The 16,185-nt window shown below is 38.4% G+C and overlaps 1 protein-coding gene across 3 annotated transcripts in view; it reads left to right on the plus strand.

Annotated features, from left to right (window-relative positions):
* Nucleotides 1-16,185, plus strand: part of MYOM1 (myomesin 1) — a 72,392-nt gene that overhangs the window by 34,062 nt on the left and 22,145 nt on the right. For 2 of the 3 annotated variants that reach the window (XM_031066565.1, XM_031066566.1), the window contains exons 15-25: nt 364-547; nt 1,567-1,741; nt 4,003-4,124; nt 5,043-5,366; nt 6,934-7,130; nt 7,886-8,012; nt 8,734-8,918; nt 9,655-9,769; nt 14,231-14,387; nt 15,379-15,485; nt 15,609-15,653. In XM_031066565.1, the coding sequence (XP_030922425.1) occupies nt 364-547; nt 1,567-1,741; nt 4,003-4,124; nt 5,043-5,366; nt 6,934-7,130; nt 7,886-8,012; nt 8,734-8,918; nt 9,655-9,769; nt 14,231-14,387; nt 15,379-15,485; nt 15,609-15,653 (1,738 nt within the window). The remainder of the gene's footprint in view (nt 1-363; nt 548-1,566; nt 1,742-4,002; nt 4,125-5,042; nt 5,367-6,933; nt 7,131-7,885; nt 8,013-8,733; nt 8,919-9,654; nt 9,770-14,230; nt 14,388-15,378; nt 15,486-15,608; nt 15,654-16,185) is intronic. The other variant, XM_014312011.2, reaches the window with a different exon arrangement.

Here is a 16,185-nt window from a genome sequence, read left to right on the forward strand (position 1 = left end):
TCCTGAAGCAAAATGGTAGTGTTAGGGTTTTGCTCTTAGCATAATGCTGAATATCTGCAAAACTCATTTTGAAAGTGATCCAGACTAGATGCAGTTAACATCACTTCCTTGCAGTGGAGAGGGTTTAGCTCTGTTATATTAAAACCAGTAAAGTTTTGTGTATGTTTTCTGGAGAAGGGAACATCTGGCAGAATAATAAGTTTTGAAATATGGTCATTCTGTGGAAAGCCCCAAAGAAGGGATGTGTCTCCCTGTTCTCCACAGCAGACATGAATTTGGTGGTCCAGGGAGAAAGCCCTGTTGTGTGAGATGCTCAGCCTTCAGATGCTTCTGTTCTCAACGTGGTTTCTGGTTTGACTGCAGTGTGTTGCTGGCACAGAGGACTGGCAAAGGGTGAACACTGAGATCCCTGTGAAGTCCCCTCGCTTTGCAGTTTTTGATTTGTCTGAAGGCAAATCCTACTGCTTCCGAGTTCGCTGCTGCAATTCAGCTGGGATTGGTGAACCCTCAGAAGCAACTGAAGCCACTGTAGTGGATGACAAACTCGGTAAGCTGTGGTTGTGTGTATTAAATTACCTCCATGGTAACTTTCCAGTTTGAGACGTAATTGTTTTGTCTGCAGGCAGGTAGCTGCCCAGAAAATAATTCAAGTGTATGAAAAGCAGTCAGTGATTTATTCCCTTTAGCTAAAATAATTTTTGTTTGGGTTGTTCAACCTTTAATGTAGTCAAATGACAGATGCAAGGCAAGGAAATTAAGCTGCAAATAACGATGCCAAGAACTGCAAAGACTGCAAATAGCAAAAGAAAATGAAAACTCAAGGAAGTACAAAAATGTTTTGTTTTACTTAGAGTCTTTTTTGAAAGTAAGCCCAGACATCAGCAGAGTCTAACCTTCCTTGTTTGCCAAATTAAACAAAAGTGAAAAATTTAATACTTACATTCAAAGCAGAGACTATTTTCACTGGAAGAGAAGCCAAGATGTTCAATACAAAAGTCATCAGTAGCTACACCTACATCACCAATTTGTTTCCAAACAACAATGCAGATTTCAATCCAATTCCCAAATGATCTCTGTTCACTTCATATTGAGTTCTCAGAGCATTTGGATGCCCATGGGATACATTTTTTAAGGAGAGCAAAACATCTCTTCTTAAAAAACAGTATAGATACCCTTTGCTACTTAACAGAAGCCTTGGTTTCTGGCTTATCCTGTGGTTGCACAAGATCTTCAATGTGCACCTTGCGCATTTTCTCTTTTACAAAGCTCCAAATCACATCTCTGGTGCAGATATTCATCATGAGGGGATAACCTAAACATGATTTTAAGGAAATACACTGAATCCTAGACAATACAGAAGTGAGGAACCCCACCACCAAAGGCTTGAGCCTTCTGATCCTGTCTTGTCCTGTCCTCACAGATTACTGAATTTAAATCAGAGCATTTTTTTTTTAGATTAAATCTGTACTAGTCATGCTAGTATAGTCAAGAATAGAATTTCATGCTTATTTTATTTATAAGTTTTAACTGGCAGGCCACTAATTTATTTCTGCTTCTCTCCCACAGATATTCCCAAAGCTCCTGGCCGAATTATGCCAACTAGGAATACAGATACTTCAGTTGTTGTCACTTGGGCAGAGCCCCCAGATGCCAAGGAGCTGGTTGGGTACTACATTGAGTCAAGTGTGGAAGGATCTGGTCGTTGGGAACCATGTAACAACAATCCAGTGAAAGGCACAAGGTAATTAACCTCAAACCATGGAAATTATGGTCACCAATGTCTGATTTACTGGTTATATGTGCTTTCCAGCCATTAGTAATAGTAGAGCTGATCTCTCTGTGGTAGGCAGCAGGCTGGAACCCGTCTTGCATGTGAAGCTGCTAAGTTGTAAAAATGTATTTCAAACAGTGAGTTTTGTCCAAAGAGAAATTATAATCAACCTTATATTAGAAACTATTCGTCAAGACAGAAGAAATATGGACATTGCTAATGAAGAAAAGAGAAACAGCTTGCTACTTCTAGCTATTATACAGCCTAGCAGCTTGATGAAAAGCAGGACATTGAGGAATGACTGAAGTTACAAATGTGGAGAACTAAGCTGCATAATGTTTGGAAGCAAAGTGCTTTGTTTTGGAAGACTGCTCTAAACAGTTCTAGACTGTGTATCTGGACTGTCAGGAGGACATGTGGACTATATCCCATTAAAAATATTACTTTCTGACTGCTCTTTTACTTGTAATAATCAAGAAATTAATTAACACTCTTAATATTGGGTACAAACCCACATTTCTTACTGATATGAATCTTGGTATCCAGTCAGAAAAAATAATCAAGACTTAAAACTTCCTGAGTTGAGTTGATTCCTGAGATAAATCAGATCTGGTTTTGTTTGAATAAGTATGTAATCTTCAGAGATTGAAACAGTAAGTGCAGAACTTTTTCTTCAAGGGGATTGATGCCAATGCAGAAGTAGTCCCTGCTTGTTATGACTGATTCTGCTTATTTGTACTTGCTATCCATGACAACCCTTATTACAATAAGTAAAACTCAGCTAAATACTCCTGGACCATCTTTGCTGTTTAGAAGGGCATTGTAAATGCTTAATATATCAGAAGTATCTAAAACCTCACTTGGCTGAACACAGACACAACACAATGTCCTTTATATTCTTTAGTGCATTTATATTTTATTTATATTTATGTGTGCCATTGTCACATGTTTTCATATCTATTTCTATGAGTTATATCACAGTTATATTGAAAGTGGGAGAAGTTTTGTGCTCTCTGCTTGTTTTAAAATATATGTAACCTTTAACCACTGTAGAAATAAAAATACTGTTCTGAGTTACTATATACTGTGACACAAGTACACTGCATAGGTTTCTATCACTGCATTTTTAATCAGTGTGATATAATATATGATGCAGTCAGGCACAGGCTGTCTGTTAACTCTTGGTTTTTCTGGTTAGGTCAATCTTAAAGCATTCTCTGTAGTTCATAGCCTGCCTTATGCAGTATATTTTGATCTTTTGAAATTCTGCACACATCCTGGTGAAAGCAAATGATTTGGAAAAGTCTGAATAGAATGGGTAGGGAAAATTCCACTTTGAAAATTTTGATTTGGGGTTTTTTTTCTTACTCCAAAATAAAACTTTGATTTTGTTTTCCACATTGTAGTTGCTTCATATGCCATTGCATGAGATCAGCATTGGTAGTGCAATTATTACTACATTATAAAGTAGAACAAAATCAAAGTAACATGGAATAAAATACACTTAAAATACCTGTGAAAAATAAATGGGGTTTTAAACAAATAATTAAATTTACATACCACAATCTATTCCTAAAACAAATATTCCTGTCTTCAGAAATTTTGTGTTTTCAGGGTGGATGCCAGAGAAAATTTATGAGGGTTTTTATGTGACAATGAGATCATCAAGTAAACATCTTCAAATAAAAGAATCTGTCTGACTTGGATTATTGTCATGTATCGAAGCAAGAAAGTGAAGTACAAAAATAATCTATCTCCTATACAACGCCCTGTAGTTTTTTTGAACTCTGCAATTTTTCATTTATGATTGGAGGGATTTATGGGAACCTGTGCTCCATGTGTCTTTTACTTGTGTCATGAAAATATCCCACAAGAAGCAAATATAGACCTTACCTGTGCAACTTTTCACATTTTTCTGCTAGGAAGTATGGATTTTATACACAGGTAGAAGTAAGATAGACCCTGTGGTAACACAGAAACTTGTGCAGTCTCAAGAAGGAAAGAGAGATGAAACAGTGTGTCTTAAAAGAGATGAGTTTAGACTTTGTTGTGTGAATGAGGTGACCAGATTCTGGATTCTCTGACCTTCATATTAGTGACTGGGGTCATGGTTTGTCCTTGGTTTTTAGAAACCAGAATAAATATCATGGAAGAAATGCTTTCTTTTCCCCCTTTAAACTTTTCTTTTCTCTATAATACTTCCTAAGTATTCCTTGACTGGTTTGTTTCAGATTCGTTTGCCATGGGCTCAGCACTGGTGAGAAGTACATTTTCAGAGTCAGAGCTGTTAATGCAGCAGGACTTAGTGAATTTTCACAGGAATCAGAGCCTATAGAGGTGAAAGCAGCCATTGGTAAGCTATTTTCCATTGCCACTTTCAATGGTAATTAATTAAGTAAATATGTTCTCAGCAATTATTAGTGACTAATTAATTGCTTTGTTTCACAGTGTTGTTCACAAATAATAATTTATCCATAGATCCTATAGTCTCACAGACATAGTTTCACACTCACTGCCCTCTTGTAGACTGCTCACCTTCACCATCCAGTTTTCTTCAGGTGTTTCTTTTGAACCACTGTATGAGAGCACGGCCAAGTTCACTTAATAGGTATCCTGGAAAATGGAATGTCAATCTGATTCTGTAATCTGGTATATCACCTCTAATCCACACCATCCTATATAGAATCAGTTCCTAAGAGATGTGTTTCCATGACTAAACCTAATAGTGCAATGTGTTTTCTGTAAACCTTCTATAACCCTGTGTGTTCTCCCTTTGCTGATGGATTGTTTCTGTTTGCCACTGCCTGAACTAATCCATAAAGATTAATGAGATCACTGGACTAGAATGAATTGTATGTCTGCAGCACCCTCACTCTCATTTGTATTGAAGCTGCATACCTCTCAGCCTTAGAGCAGAGACATGTGGCCCAGGGCAATTTTGTGAGATCATCTTCATAGGAACAGAAATGTGACCTGGAAGATCTAAGACTAAAATAACTGAAGCAAAGTAATACTATTAACTTTACAAATTTTTTTTGCTCTGAATACTAGACATTATTTAAAAATGCATTATTTGTGAACAGGCTGAGAGGTATTCTATGCATTTCAAATTTTCTTGAATTCAAGCTTAACATTTTGTGCATAAGCACAGTGACTTGTCATACTTCAGCTGTATTGTTCATTGCATGCATTTCTTAACTCTGTTGCCTAAATGAAGAAAAAAGAATGTGTTCTAAATCCAAATGTCTTTGCTGTTTTCTGGCAATTATAGGGGGAGGATTGCTTCATGGTGTGTGTCCTGAACTGAGTGGTAAAGCTGCTGGACTAACAGACCGCACTACCAGCTGGGAAGGCATGCATGAGGCCTCCCAGCCTATCTTTGACACAGATGCTTTGCTAAAATGCAATGCTAAATTTAATAGAGAGACACTGCCCAGTAGCTGTGGCAAACTGGGGAGTACAGGAGGCAGTAACACGAGAGGAGTGGTTAAGGACACTGTCACATCTGCACCACAAAAAGTTGCTGCTAAGCAGGCAAGTAAGTCTCAACCCGGGGATCTTTTGACAGTGGAAAAAGTTACAAAGAAAGATACAGGTGAGAATTAATGAAATAAATAGATTTTGCTGCTTTCGTCAGTCCACTTCAGACTGCTGTAACTTCTGTTCAACTGTGCCACAAGTGGACGTGCTCTACAGTGATGCATCTTCTATCAAACCTATTAATTAAGTCCTTAACTCTCCATTAAGATCATTATGCATGTAATGGTATTGGAGATCACTTTACAAACTTAGTGGTTAATGGAAGTGAAACAAATCAATATGGTTAGTAATTTAATGTCTTGTTTGACTGCATATTAATGTATCCAATGTGATATATTATTTGTAAATCACTTCAGTAATTTGTTAGGAATCTGGTTACTTGGTTCTCTGGGTTATATATGTGGGAAGGAAACAAAATCTGTTTATGATGGTAAGCATGAAAATCTGTGTTCTGTTCAGAAATATGAAGATCCTTTGTGGATTTTAGCCTAAGCTACATCTTATCTGCTGACACACTGTGCTAATGAATGTTGTGTTCTATCTCTGACTAGTAGTGATACATAAGGAGGAAAACCTATCAAGTTATAGGCATGTGCACATAATCATGTTTTAAATTTCAGTGCCTAAACACCCATTTTGCCCAAGATATGTGGGGCTTAAATATCATTTGAGTCCTGATACCTGGCTAGGGAACAAAACTCCTCCCTAGGCCTCTGAAGTGAGACACAAAATGTTGAACAGAAAACAAGTTAGGGGCACCTGGGCCTAGCTGACACCAATGCAAAACATAACACACAAAAGGAAACATATATGATGTGGGATTTCCATCCAAAGTATGACTTCAGGGGCACAAGTAAGGCTTTTCACTGGTATGTTACATAATGGGCAAGGATTTCCCTACTAGATACAGAAGAAATATAAGAAAGTGGTTTGGAATGAAGTGAATTATTTCTGTATTGTTTAAAAAAATCTAAGAAGGAGGATTAGGCCACATATTTTTTAATGTAAGTTCCAGTAACAGACATGTTCCATTTCTGGTCATACTGCAGTGCCTGTGATCACTCTGCCTCCCATTAAGGTAAGACCACATGATGGGTGCAATGATAAAATTTGCACAGTATATAAATTTAAAAGAAAAAAAGAAACAGATAAAGGCAATTCTTGAGAGGAAAGAATGTGAGACTATTTTTTTTTAAAAGGAAACTGCAATGAATATAGTGTTGTGAAAAGGGGTTTGCTTTCTGCAAAAGAGAACAAATCATTGCATCTCCATTTTTTTTGCTTTTCCTGCAATGCTAGTTTTAGTTCCTCATTTTTCACAGAGTAAAGTGAGTCCTGATCACTTGCATCAGAGCTGCAATTGCAACACATTCTTTTGCTATGTATTAGCCTGCTTTTCAAAAACAGGGGATCCTGAAAACTAATTCCTATGCAGTTTGGACTTTGCATTTGGTTTGTGGAAGCTTTCATCCTGCATTTCTTATTCCAGCTCCAGAAACTTCCCTTGAGCACATAAATATTGTCCTAATTAGGAAACGCAGGGTAGGATCCGCCTGAACACGGTAAGTGAAAGCAAGCCTGAGATTCTGCCTCCTACTCACGTGTTATTGACACCAAAACAGCTGCTCCATCCCCACCTTACGACATCGTGGTGCTCGAGAGTGTTCGTGACTCAATGGTGCTGGGATGGAAACAACCTGAAGCCATCGGTGGAACTGAAATCACCGGCTACTACGTGAACTATAGGGAAGTGGTTGATGGAGTTCCTGGGAAATGGAAGGAGGCCAACATTAAGGCTGTTACTGACAGGGCATACAGGGTAAGAGGTTAACTCCAGTTGTTGCTGGGGGAGCAGGCAGTGTTTTCAAATCAAATCTCAAATATGGGTTGGGATGAATTATGATTCAGTGGACAGATAGCTAACTGTTCAGAGGGTTTGAATTCCATGATGGTAAATTTATTTAGCCCTATTAAACTTCTCTACAAAATTGTCTGTACACTTATTTGTTAGTCTGGAACCATTTGTCATCTGTAAATTCACTGACATAGTCTGCTATTTTGTAACTAGGTCCTCACAATAAATGGAATTCCTACTGGTTTGGTGGACATATCCCAGTGCTTGCTAGTACTAAAACCAGCTCTGTGACAGCTGGTTTTTGTGATCAGTTCTTGACCCAGTTTAGAGACAACCTCGTTGAGCTGCTTTAGAAATGAAAAGCAATGCCAGGACTGAGTTTCACCCCACTGTGAGGCCAACTCTTGCCTTAAGTGAACTTGCTCCATACCACGAGACAGACTAAGATGATTGTTGAACAATACCTTGTTTCCTCCCTGCCTACCAAATTGTCTATCAATAGGAAAATGGGGTTGCAATTTGAGTATGCTAAGACCACTCATGTGTGCTCCATCACTGATGAGAGGAAAAGCCAAGATAATTATCATGTTAAGATGTCAATAATGCTTCCATCTTCAGGCACACTTCAAAGCATGCTCATGTTTTCAGTAATTATTATTGTGACTTTCTTTTGAAGTCCTAATCCAAAGTTAATAAGTACCACCTTATTGATCCTGCAGATCGAAAACCTGAAGGAGAACATGGTGTACCAGTTCCAGGTGGCTGCTGCTAACCTGGCAGGGGTTGGGGCACCCTCCAAACCCAGCAAGTCCTTCAAGTGCGAAGAGTGGACCATTGCTGTGCCTGGTAGGATCCCGACTGGGACATGCCCAGGGGTGCTCTGGGTCTGATTATCTAATGCAGGCATTTTGCAGGGGAGTCAATGGGGCACTGAAGTTTATGGGCAGGCTTGAATCGTCAGCACTTTGATTTTGTACCATTACAGGGATAATCCCTATTTAATTAGTAGCATTTTACAAGCAGCTTCTTTAGGTTTCTTTATCTTTCCTTCTTTGTTCCTCTACTGTGTCTGGCACTTTGCTTTCTAGTTTAAGTACTAGACATAAATACCTGTCTAAGGTACAAGGCAGAGAAGAATGGGGCCTTGTAACCCTTGTCTGAATGTAAATCACTACAAGGCCAGAGCCCTGACCTTTTAGCATTCATTGAAATTAATGAAAACAACCTCCGCTGACTTCAGTGGACTTTAGACAAGTCCTTGAAGCAGCACATTAGCTTAATAATTAACTTATTTCCCAGAGTTTGGGGATTATTTGTCCATTTTGTAAGCTCATGAATACTCAATCAAGATACCAATCTCAACCAATTAGATTGTGTTTTGGGTTAGTCTTTTTAATTGGCATGGGCTGTATTTTGTACATTGGGTCTAGGTATGATACAGAGGAGCTAAATGTTATATAAGTTCTGTGTACTGTTCTGGGTTCTGTCTGGTTTTGGTTCTGGAGTCTTATGCACTGGTCCCTTTGGGATTTATTTTGACACCACAACCCCAACTTTTACATTTCAGGGCCACCCCATGATGTCAAATGCACAGAAGTTAGGAAAGACTCTCTGGTTTTACTGTGGAAGGAACCAGTTTATTCGGGTCGTACTCCCGTAGTTGGTTATTATGTTGATATGAAGGAAACTGAAGCTAAGGAGGAACGCTGGAGAAGTGTCAATGAGAAGCCCCTTCAAAAGAAATACTTGAAGGTAAATTGCTGAAGATTCAAATACTGGCATAGCAGCATAACCTTGGGGAAGTCAGTTTTGATAGCATCATCCTGTGCTGATCATGGCTCCACTTGAAGGAATACTCAGTAGGCCATATGACACATAATTTTGTGGAATGACTTTGAAATAAGTGATCAGCAGTATCACAGTTCTAGAGATAAGTCTGAAGTAGGTTTGCTATTTTTATACTTTTCAGAATATTTGAAAGACAAGTCATTTTAAAGTGTGATCCTTTCACATATTTTTTTATAGGAGTATCCCCAGGTGATATAATTTCAGTATAATTCCTCAAGCCACTGCAGTTAACTCTGTATTATTAAATTCCTTCTTGTTTCTAAATAGGTGTGGCTGCAACTTATTACCCTGATAATTTCATTTTTCAAAGCCAGCATTTATGTGCACTAAAAGACTATGATGATTCAGAGGTCAATGTACATGAGTTAAAAACATCCTGTTCCAAAAACAGTCCTCCTTTTGCTAAGAAATCGATGACAGCAATGATGCTGCCTGAACATTAACTATGCACACAAGGAAGGAGCAAGTCACACAGATTAGTCATGTCACTCTGGAAGTGAATATAAATAAAAAAGAAATCTGGAAAAGAAACAAAACAAGAAAGGAAATAGAATTGTCAAATACCCAGACTGATCTTAACAAGTGTGAAATTAAAATCAGTGTTTTGCAACACACCACTATATATATTTGGTTCCTCCAGATTGGTGGCCTGACACAAGGTGTGAGCTACGTGTTTCGTGTGCGGGCAACAAACCAGGCTGGCGTTGGGAAGCCATCAGATGTCACAGATGCTGTCATAGCAGAAACACGACCAGGTTCGTTAGAAAGACTTCCTCTTTGTCATCATGTTTACACAGGTTCCTGTTTGTACAATGTGTTTACCTGCAGGCTACATGCCAAGAATCGGATCCTTCTCAGGTCAAGCTTTTTTATGAAGCAAGATATGAGTTGAGGGCCATATCTTGAGTTCATTGTCTGGTATGTTTTAAGGTCAGAACAGATTTTCTTATCGTGACTACAGGTTCAGGAATATAAAGATGCAGTAAAGTTGTAAGATTTGCATGTCTCTACAGGTACGTGCATAAGTAGAGGACCAAGTAAGATCAGCTCAACAAAACAATATTACAGATGTAAATTTTGCCCTTCCTGTATTAAATCAGTTTTTTATGCTTCATCAATCCCCTTTTCTTATGTAATGTGGAAAGGATAAAAGAAAACACATTTTTTCTCTTGGTCTTTAAAATAAAGGCTTTAAAAGCACAGTGAAGTAATTTTGAAGATCACTTTCAGTAGTGCAGTTCTTTGTTGGTGGCATCCTTGAAGGCAGGCTCCACTGTGTCTATAAGATCAGCAAGAAACAGAGGAACCAGTGCAAAGGCAGCATCTCCATACCTGGAACTTCAGGAACCCTCTGGGCTTTATTTTGCTGTACAAGTAACAGAGGTGACTGGTCAGAGACAACACTTTTTTGTCACCAAGCCCCCAACAGAAAACCCAAGCATGGACTTGTGGCTTCCTCATCTATAGACTATTGTAGAAGTGCAGGGTCCTACAAGGTGCAAAAATGAAATCTCAGACATTTTAAACAAATCTAGTATAAGGTTAGTATGATGTAAGAAGGTACAGGGGTACAACTCCACCTGGGTCCATCTACACCCTCATCTCTGACAATTGTCTTCCTACACCTGCAGACTTCATTTCCCTGGAATCCTTTCCCAGTTTCTGACCCCTAGGTTAATTTTTACATCCTCTTGCTCAGCCCAATCCTTATGACCAGGGCAGCAAAAATTCTAACAAGTATTGAGTTAGACCTCAGTGAGGCTGTAAGTCAAAAAAAGCCTGAAGAAGGAGGTCTGAAACTGGGGATGTAAAAGAACTGGAAAACTCAGACTAGGGAGGCTGGGGTGAACTGTTATTGAGCTGGGATGGGAAAAAGAGACTGGAAGGAGTGGAGTAGATGGTCAGTTGAAAGCATGTAAGATCAAGATACAAGGACAAAAAGAAGATAAGTAATTGTATGAATAAGAAGGGTTTGAAACAGGATCTTTGAAAACTATAGGAAACATAATTTCAGATCTATAACCTGCTGAAGCACCAGGGCTGTTTCTATCACCTGCAAGGGGAGTAAGGCAAACCTTAAAAATTTTTTCCTGAAAACAGCCATATACAGCAGCCACTTCTAATAAGAGAATTAAGTCACTATTAAGACTGAACTTTTGGCTTTGCTGATCCATTTTCATTGAGGGGTGATATCTGTGCATCATACTTCTGATAAAACCTTGTGATGATAACACTCTTCAAGTGTCCTAAATAAAGAATGTTACATGTTTTTGACCATGTTGCTACGGTTGAGAAAAAATACAAATAAACTCTTGTGAAGATGACCAACAAGGCCAAAAAAAATTGTACAGTGTTCACTCAAAAGAGGTGAACTTGATCAGAACATTTGGTTTACAGACCTCACCATTAGAGAAGGAGAGTTCATAGGTATGACATCTGAGGGATCACCAGAAAGTGAGGATTTAGCCCAGTGAACACTGAGGGAAACTGAAAATTACTTACATGTACAAATCTACTTGACCCATATTTTGAGCTGAGATCTGCTGATACAGAATCCACCAAACTAAGCTTCTTAAAGGTATTAAGCAAAGACAAAAACTTATTAAAAACAACTATTTCATAAAAGAGCCTCTTGAGCAGGCTTCCACCTTTTCTCACTCTAACCACAAAAATGTTGAGAACAATCACACCATTTTTTAAAAAGTACCACAAATATTTTGGTACTGCCCTATGAATCATACCTCTATTATCATCTTGGATGGAAACAAAATATTGTCAGGTCTCTCTAGAAAGTTCCTGCTGGAATGCTACTTTTGGTGAATGCGTGAAATTCCAAGACAGCTGAGATTTTTAATCAAAGAATGCAAGCAAATATCCTGAATGAAAATACCTGCTTTCATACAAAGGGTGCCAGTTGTCTTTATCCAAAGAAATGTGTAAATATAATTATTCAGTATTTTGCATCCGCTTTATTTTCATTGAAAACCGTGTTTAATTTGTACAGTTATCTTCTAAAATTAAATGAAGAATCTCAACCATGTAAACGAATACCAATCCAGACTACTTCTGATCTGTAATTTTGGCTTTTGACAAAATCACTTCAGCATATGTGGATCCCACAGGAAACAAGAAAAATCTAAGACTGCAACTCTTCCACTTTGCTGCCCTTAGTCCTTGTTTATGTTGATACAAAACAAAATTAGATTATGAGCTTGGATCAGCCACTGGAGAAGGGCCTGAATCTCAGAAAATGAGGAAACTGTCCCATTCAAGTTCTCTGACTGGCTGTATTCAAAACGATGCCATTACCTCTAGTGTGTGGAAGATGTCTGCTTTATGTTCTGTTACTTCTTTCCTTTCAATGCAATAACATGCTCAGATAAATGGAGATGTGATATGACATGTAAGTATTTTATTTCTTACTGTGACTCAAAGAGAAGCTCTGGATGATATGTTGAAACCACCAAGCTCTCTAGAGGAAGGAAATTAATACTGCTAGTACTACGGCTGCTTCTTTGGCTCCACTTTGCAGGATAGGTGGAGTGAGTTCTTCAAACGTGGTCTGTAATTTAGACATTTTTTTTTACTCATAGAAATATTAGAGGTAAATTCCATCATCACTTCTGGAAATAAATGCTATACATTATTGCCATAATGAGAATGCTTTGAAACAAATGTAAAAGATTCTATTGTTCAAATTACCCTTATGGCTGTAATTCTTTCCATGTCACATAAAGTGCCATCAAAAGATTAATGGGCTAATGACCTAGAAGAAGCTAAACACTAATGAAATTTCAAGTGATTAATTTTGCATATTATAAATTAAATTATAACAAAAAATTGCAAATATACTGTTGCCTACTAAAATATTTGTAGGTCTCAGACTTCATTTATAACGTATTTGTTCTTAATGTGCTTCACTGCTGCAAGGGCTGGTACATAACAGTACCAAAATGGGAATATTAATCTCATCTTTCATTAAATGCTTATGGCAAAGTGTGAAGACTAAGAAAGCTGTGTGTACACAGATTGCCATGACAGGAGCTGCTCGCAGTGCTGGAAAAGACGTGTATAGTTTTAGGACGATGAAATACAGAAATCTACTATGCTTGAGGGTCGCTAAGAATTATCCTGAAAATAAAGCATTCAATCTCAGTGTCAGGAATAAGGCTCTTGTCTTTGAAGTACAATACTTTGTGGAGAAAGTGTGTCATTAGTATTCTGGGCAGCCCAGAATTGTCTTAGCCCAAGTAATAGGCCATGAGTGCCCTATTCAGATGTGAGATCCAGCTCAGAGCTGTTCAGAAAAGAAGGCTGGATGTCCTCCAGCCCCTCTCAGTGCACATGCTCTCCCTGACATTCTCAGACAAGTTGTTGAAATGAGCATTAATGCCACAGATGACAAGTTCACTGGGTTGCCCAAATCCCAGATGAAATTCCCTCAGCTCCACTGGGGTGTGAGGGAGCAGAATAGAGGTGCCTTCAGGTTGCTGACCCAGGATTCACCCCCAAGGCCTTTTAAAGTACAAACTGGGTCACCCTATCCAGCTCAATGACTGAAGGCTCTGGCAAGACTGGGTGGGTGACTTAAGCAGCTAATTGCAAATATTCACTCCCTTTGTGGGCCCAGGATTAATGGTGCAGACGGCAGCAGGGCTGGATGCCAAGCACAGCAATTAAACCAACCTCCCTGAGCGAAGCCAGTGTCACCAAAAATGTGCCTCAGTCACAAATGTGTGCTGCTGGGACAACTTGACTGCTTCCTCTTCTTCACCTCTTCAAATGCTCACATTTGCATGTTATTCCCTGTATAGCACTTACCCTATTAGAGAATAGGAAATCCATGCTGTATAATGAAAGCTCTAACTACTGCTTACCATGGAAAATATTGCTATTTAATAGCTCAGACATATCGTGGATTTAGAGTCTTGATTTCTTTACCCCTTTCAGGCTTTTTCATGGCAAATACTGCAACTCTTGTGTATGCTTATATTCACAATAGTAAATCAGATGATTTATGATGTGTTTTAGCCTGTGGATTAGAAAAAGAACTGTTCTTGTAAATCAAAGACCAGGGATATCAATGAGTGCAGCAATTTATGTTTCAGCTGAGAAAATGGCAAGGATCTGCTTAATCCACTCTCTGAATGATCTCTATAGAAATTTGTTTGCTGAATTCTCTGAGAAACTGGAATTGTCTTTTTCTGCTCTTTAAGGAACCAAGGAAGTGGTGGTTGATGTAGATGACAATGGAGTCATTTCCTTGAACTTTGAATGTGATCAGATGTCTCCAGACTCTAAGTTCATTTGGTCCAAGAATTATGAACCAATTGAGGATGATCCTCGACTGAACATCGATACCAAAGGCGGAAAGTAAGACCCTCAGGGGTAGCAATAGTCTTGTATTTGAGAGATCTAGACTGTCACAGAAATCCATCCTTTTAATGTATGACCTCAGGAAGAGCTAAAACTGCCTCTGTTACTTGATGGTTACTTCTTGAGAATGCTGTTCTCCAGTAAATCCAGACCCAGACCATTAGGAAATTGTAGCTTGCACAGAATGAGTCAGACCTCCTCTGTAGGCACTTTAGTGATGTTTAGGCATGGGTAGATAAAATCTGAGCCCTGTCACCTTATAACCTGTCAGTCAAGGCAGATGATATTATTATTATTATTATTATTATTATTATTATTATTATTATTATTATTATTATTATTACTACTACTACTACAATTCCTATTATTTTAAATATTATTATTATTATTATTATTATTATTATTACTACTACTACAATTCCTATTATTTTAAATCTCCAAATGATAAAATTATCTGGCTTCTTAAAAATGCTTTTGTCCTGTAATGCAGCTGTAATCTTTGGAACTGCTGCAGTAAGCAAGGCTTTCTTATGTCAGCATCACCATGGCCTGATTTGGTAACTTATATAACATCTCCAAGCCTACTGTTTCTTCAGGCTTTTCCAGAGCAAGACAAGGTGGATGCACAGGTTTAGCCCATGAAGGGCCTATGTGCTCTCCTAGTGATAGAAGCCATATTGAAAGAAACAGTGGCCCACCACAGTCACAGTGCTGCCGTATGGAATCTGAGTTGACCTGTATCTACATTATCCTTCCAGGGTCATCAAAGCCTTGACAACATGCCTTTTTTCTTTTGGTGCCATCACCATTTGTACCACATATGGTAGGACTTACTCTGATTTATAGTTGACAGAGCCAAACATTTGTCTGTTCAGTCAGAGCAAAACTAACACAAGGCTATTCATATCTGGTAATATAGACAGAAAGGAGGGATTTGGTTCAAATGGATTTCACCTTTTCATCATAATGGTTTTTTTTTCCCTTGTAGGTCAAAACTTTCTTTTAAGAATCTCGGAGAAGATGATTTGGGAATTTACTCTTGTATTGTTACAGACACTGATGGAGTTTCATCAAGCTACACAATTGATGAGGAAGGTAGACACAATGCCTACTAAGCATGTCTAGTTTGCTTTCACATCTGTTTTTCCCTACTGCTGTGTCTCTCAGATCCAAAAGGCATGCACACACCTCATATTACTTCTTTTATGTCTTTTGCAGAAATGAAACGCCTGCTTGCTCTGAGCCATGAACGCCAATTCCCAAGTAAGTGAATCAGTCATATCTGCAGGGGAGAGCTTTGCATGCAGTGGGGTACCACAAGCCTGATCTGGTTGAAGATGTCCCTGCTCATAGCAGGGGGCTTGGACTAGTTGACCTTTGGAGGTCCCTTCCAACCCAAACCATTCTATGAGTCTATGGTCACAAAGCTCCTGCCACAATCAGGTAAGGAGGCCACTATTGTAATTTCAAGTGAAAGTGGATTGGGATTGAAAAATTTAAGATTTTTTTTCTCTCCTTCTTTCAGTACATTTGTATATTATTGATGTTCTTCCCAAACTGTTGCAGGCTACTGGTCTATCTGTATAACAGCTGGAAAATAACTATCATACTGGCTTTGCTTCTTCTGCAGAACAGGCTTTAATACTCAGCATGCTTGACCTGATTTGAAAACCAGAATTTGAAAGATTCTCTAATTTTATTCCAACCGAAGTTAATGGAAGTTAAATTTAAGGTTAACAAATTTGGCAAGTGTAGTAAATTCAGCTGTAATGATTTATATTTACGGAATTTTCCT

This window comes from Geospiza fortis, unplaced genomic scaffold (genome assembly GCF_000277835.1).
Source record: "Geospiza fortis unplaced genomic scaffold, GeoFor_1.0 scaffold53, whole genome shotgun sequence".
Taxonomy (NCBI): domain Eukaryota; kingdom Metazoa; phylum Chordata; class Aves; order Passeriformes; family Thraupidae; genus Geospiza; species Geospiza fortis.